This window comes from Oncorhynchus gorbuscha, linkage group LG04 (assembly GCF_021184085.1).
Source record: "Oncorhynchus gorbuscha isolate QuinsamMale2020 ecotype Even-year linkage group LG04, OgorEven_v1.0, whole genome shotgun sequence".
NCBI classification, from domain to species: Eukaryota; Metazoa; Chordata; class Actinopteri; order Salmoniformes; family Salmonidae; genus Oncorhynchus; species Oncorhynchus gorbuscha.
The window spans coordinates 66,134,795-66,139,494 of NC_060176.1; the positions used below are offsets into that span (position 1 = coordinate 66,134,795).

Genomic DNA, 4,700 nt, shown 5'->3' on the forward strand with positions numbered 1-4,700 from the left:
TGAAGTCTTGTTACCTTCTAGGATCTCTGAGGAATAGATTCGAATGTGACTTGACTCATTGAAACAACGTTTAGGGTGAGATTTTCACAGTTTCATTTCTTTACAAATTGAACAACTGCAAATACAAAATCGATTGTGCATGTTATATGTACTTTAAGACATGAAAATGGATTTTAGCTAACAAAACGACACTTCATGTTATCTCTGGGACCCTTTGGATGATACATCAGAGCAAGATTTCAGAATGTAAGTACACATTTCACCTTCAGAGGTGAATTTATCAAACCTATCGCCGTCAAAAACGGTTTTGGTGTTAGGAGCTCTCCTCAAACAATAGTATGGCATTTTTTTGCAGTAATAGCTACTGTAAATTGGACAGTACATTTATATTAACAAGAATTTAAGATTTCAGCCGATATAAGACACTTCTACCGACATTTGTTGTTAAAGTCTGGGATCTTGACATAACATGCTGAATGATTTACAACTGTCCCGTTGATGGGACGCCAATCCTTAATCCCAACAAACGTTCCTCAGAACTTTAGAGAACGTTCCCTTACGAGTCTAGTTAGGTCATTAACTAACATTTTCATAGCAATGTTCCTGTGACGTGCAAGGAATTTTTCTCCAGAACACAGTTACCATGTTCTCAGAATTGAAGATATTAATGGTCTAGACACATTTCATGGGAACATTTCAAGAAAATGAATGTGTCCAGTTTTCTGTGGGTAAGGAGAATATTCCATGAACGTCCCACCAAACATGCACAGAACATGGTTACCATGTTCTCCGAATATATTATATTAATGTTCTAGACACGTTTCATGGGAACGTTGCAAGAACATGTATGTGTCCAAATTCTGTAACATGCTTTATTAGGCATAGAACCAAAAGATAAGACTGGCAGCAAATGGTGATATGTATTTAATAGTTGTACAAATATCCAGCAAAGTGAATACAGAGGATTTATACACTTGTTAGCTTTGGGTTCCCAGGCTAGATTGACCCAGAAGAGTTTGGATGGGTTTGCTTACTGGTTTCCTAACAGCAGCACTTAGATTTCAATTTGCGATAATAGACCACATGTTTTCTGCAGCACAGGTTTTACATAGCACAGGTTTTATTTGTTGGCTGGGTTGATAATCTTGCCCATGAAGAGAATATTCTTGGTCTCCCGGTCCATGACAAAGACCATGAATGGATGGTCGAACTTCAAGACATGGGTGTGTCGGGAGGAGAGGGGCATAAGGACCACACCTGTGGCAGCTGCTGTGGTTGCTCCAGCCTCATCCACGTCCAAGGAGGCTTGTTGCACCACCTGAAAACAACCACACAATGCAGTCTGATTTACAGTACATAGGCCTCACATGGTTCACATATAATATGTTCTAGGGCAGTGATTCTCCCAGGACACCCTGGGAAGCCAGATAGAGCTTTCAGGGGTTCCTTGAAAAAGCAGGGATAAAACTACCAATTGAAAATGACCACAACATTAAGGCTGTCATTACATGGTTGTGCTTGAGAGGTTAGTGCATTGCTGTTGTTTCCCTGTATATTTATGTCTTTATGAATCACTGAGAGTGAATGAGTTCCCCACCTCTGAGACAGCCACCTTCAGTTCCTCTGATATTCCACTGAAGTCAGCTCGATCACTGAATATGTCCGGCATTCCGATTCCACTCAGAATGTCCTTGAGGGAGTATGTTGTGGTGATGGACAACTTGGGAACATATACATGATATTCCCTAAAGACAAACATGGACAGGAAGAAGGTTTTACTTGCAATGATTGTGATACATAGTTATTTTACCCACCCACCGTTTATTAGTTCTATGAGAGTGGTGCTTAATGATTGAGACAGGTCATACCTGGCTTTCTTCCACCTGTGCCACTTGGTGATGTGGTTGAGGCATATGACCTCGTCCAGACTAGCGAGTCCCTTCTCCGGTAGCACCAACATCATGGACACTGAGTCGTTGTAGCGGAGATGCAGGATACTGGTGGAGATCTCCTGGTCGTAGTAGACGGAGAACCTCTTCATCATGCTCATCATCTGGACCGGAACAGTGGTGTTTTCATCCACATGAAATGTGTCCTCCTTTGTGTCTGCAGGGTTAAATGGAATCTCCCATTTTCCTTGAGAATTATAAAATCGTAAAACATTTCAGTGTGTCATGTGATGAGTAAAAGTTACCAGACCAAAAGTGGTTTTCTGAGGGGGAGACCCAGCAAGAGATACAGCCAAAAGGTACAATGGTATCAATAACACCAACAATATCCAGAGACAAAAAAGGAATTGATTCCACAAGATCTGTATCCATCAAAGAAGTGAACTCTACTTAATTTCAAGGACCCTATTTCATGTTTGTATTATTGTTTTTTGTCTAAAAGTTTGCAATATCCTCTTACCTTTGAAGTAAATGTAGCTGAGGAGGTACATGACAGTGGTTGGGTCCAGATCTTTGACTAACTTATCTATCTTGCCTTTAGTCTTGTCCCCCACGTATGTATTGATTGTATTGATGGCCTTAGCAGTGTTGGTGAAGTCCACTGTGACACCCTCAGAAAGGTAGAAACGCTTCAAGTCCTCAAGGAACTCGGGGTGTGGTGTAAAGTTGTTTTGCATGAAAAGTGCACTTCCTACGGTCAGGTTCACACCTATTTTCTGGTTGAGCTGTGTGAGGATGGTCTGGAAGGCCTGGTCCACCTGTTCTTGGCTCAGTAGGCTACTGTTGAAGCCCAGAACAGTGAAAAGCTGCTGGTGGATTTGACCCTTGGCCCCCACAGACAGAGCGGCCAGGGCCAGGGACACACTCAGCGGGGAGAAGAACACGTTCTTGCCCTGGTTGTCAGGCTGAGCCACCAGCTGATTATACAGGCTGCAAGCAAACTCCAAGTTTCCTTGGATCACTGGTTTAGTGCTGTTGTCACTGGGCTCATGATGATGATGATGATGCCCGTGGTCTCGTCCGTGGTCATGGTCGCGCCCGTGACCATGGTCGCGCCTGTCACCATGGTCATGGTCGCGCCTGTCACCATGGTCATGGTCGCGCCTGTCACCATGGTCATGGTCGCGCCTGTCACCATGGTCATGGTCGCGCCTGTCACCATGGTCATGGTCGCGCCTGTCACCATGGTCATGGTCGCGCCTGTCACCATGGTCATGGTCGCGCCTGTCACCATGGTCATGGTCGCGCCTTGGTCATGGTCGCGCCTGTCACCATGGTCATGGTCGCGCCCGTGACCACGCCTGTCACTATAGTCACGGTCACCACCATGGTCGCGACTGTGACCGTGGTGGCGGTCACCTCCGTTACCTTTGTGACCTCTGACCTCTCCCGGGCAGAGCACTCCCATAACGATCCACAAACACAGGGCTGTCCTCATCTTGGCAACTATCAAAGTAAAACATGTATCATTAGTCAATCAATTTGGTGTCAATTCCACAATTAAATGTCACTATCTGGAAGATGTACCGCTATTCAGAGGTCATTTCAATAATGATATAGGCTAAACCTATTGAATCTGGGAAGACAACTTAGTAAAACTTTCTGGCCAGTGACACACACACACACACACACACACATATATATATATACACACATATATATATATACACATATATATATATATATATACATATATATATATACATATACATATATATACATATATATACACATATATACATATACATATATATACATATATACACATATATACATATACATATATATACATATATATACATATATATACACATATATATACATATATATACACATATATATACATATATATACACATATATATACACATATATATACATATATACACACACATATATATATATATATATATATATATATATATATATACATATATATACATATATATACACATATATACATATACATATATATATACATATATATACACATATATACATATACATATATATACATATATATACATATATATACACATATATACACATATATATACACATATATATACATATATATACACATATATATACACATATATATACATATATACACATAGCTAACGTCCACTGATTAGCTGCACTGGAGAAACTGTTACACTCAACTGAACGACTTGATTAGTTTAGTGTCAGCTAGCTACATAGCTGTCTTTGCTGTCTTCGTATCATCGTATCATCGTATCCAAGATAATTGTGTTGTTTAGGTTTAGAGTGTGTAGTCTTAGAGTGATTATCTTAATTTACCGAGGTTAGCTAGCCAGCTATTTGTCGTCCTTAACGTAGGTGACTCTGCTAGCTAGCCAACAGCTAGCCAACGCTAGCCAACGTCTTCTGTATAGAACTCAACTACCCGGTCGCATTCACAGGTTGTATCACATTTTCACTTCATTTTCATTACAGTACAACGGTTTGATTTGTTTGATCGTAGCTAGCTACTTAGCTAGCTACATAGCCGTCTTTGTATCAAAGATAATTGTGTAGTCTAGAGCGATTTTCTAGGTTCGCTAGCCATCTATTGTCGTTCTTTTAACGCAACGTAACGTAAACAACACTGCTAGCTAGCCTGCTAGCCCCCGAATAGCAACACTGCAGAAACTATTACACTCAACGGAACGACTTGATTAGTGTAGTGTCAACAACGCACCCACTGCCAGCTGGCCTACTTCAGCAGTACTGTATCATTTTAATCATTTTA

The 4,700-nt window shown here is 40.9% G+C and overlaps 1 protein-coding gene across 1 annotated transcript in view; it reads right to left on the reverse strand.

Annotated features, from left to right (window-relative positions):
• Nucleotides 1-917: 917 nt before the first annotated feature.
• LOC124033036 (alpha-1-antitrypsin-like protein CM55-ST) overlaps nucleotides 918-4,700 on the reverse strand; it is a 9,787-nt gene continuing 6,004 nt past the window's right edge. Inside the window, exons 2-6 of the mRNA XM_046344959.1 lie at nucleotides 3,318-3,395; nucleotides 2,410-3,197; nucleotides 1,869-2,136; nucleotides 1,598-1,745; nucleotides 918-1,318 (exon numbers count right to left, since the gene is read on the reverse strand). Coding sequence (XP_046200915.1) covers nucleotides 1,121-1,318; nucleotides 1,598-1,745; nucleotides 1,869-2,136; nucleotides 2,410-3,197; nucleotides 3,318-3,395 — 1,480 coding nt within the window. The 3' untranslated portion in view covers nucleotides 918-1,120. The remainder of the gene's footprint in view (nucleotides 1,319-1,597; nucleotides 1,746-1,868; nucleotides 2,137-2,409; nucleotides 3,198-3,317; nucleotides 3,396-4,700) is intronic.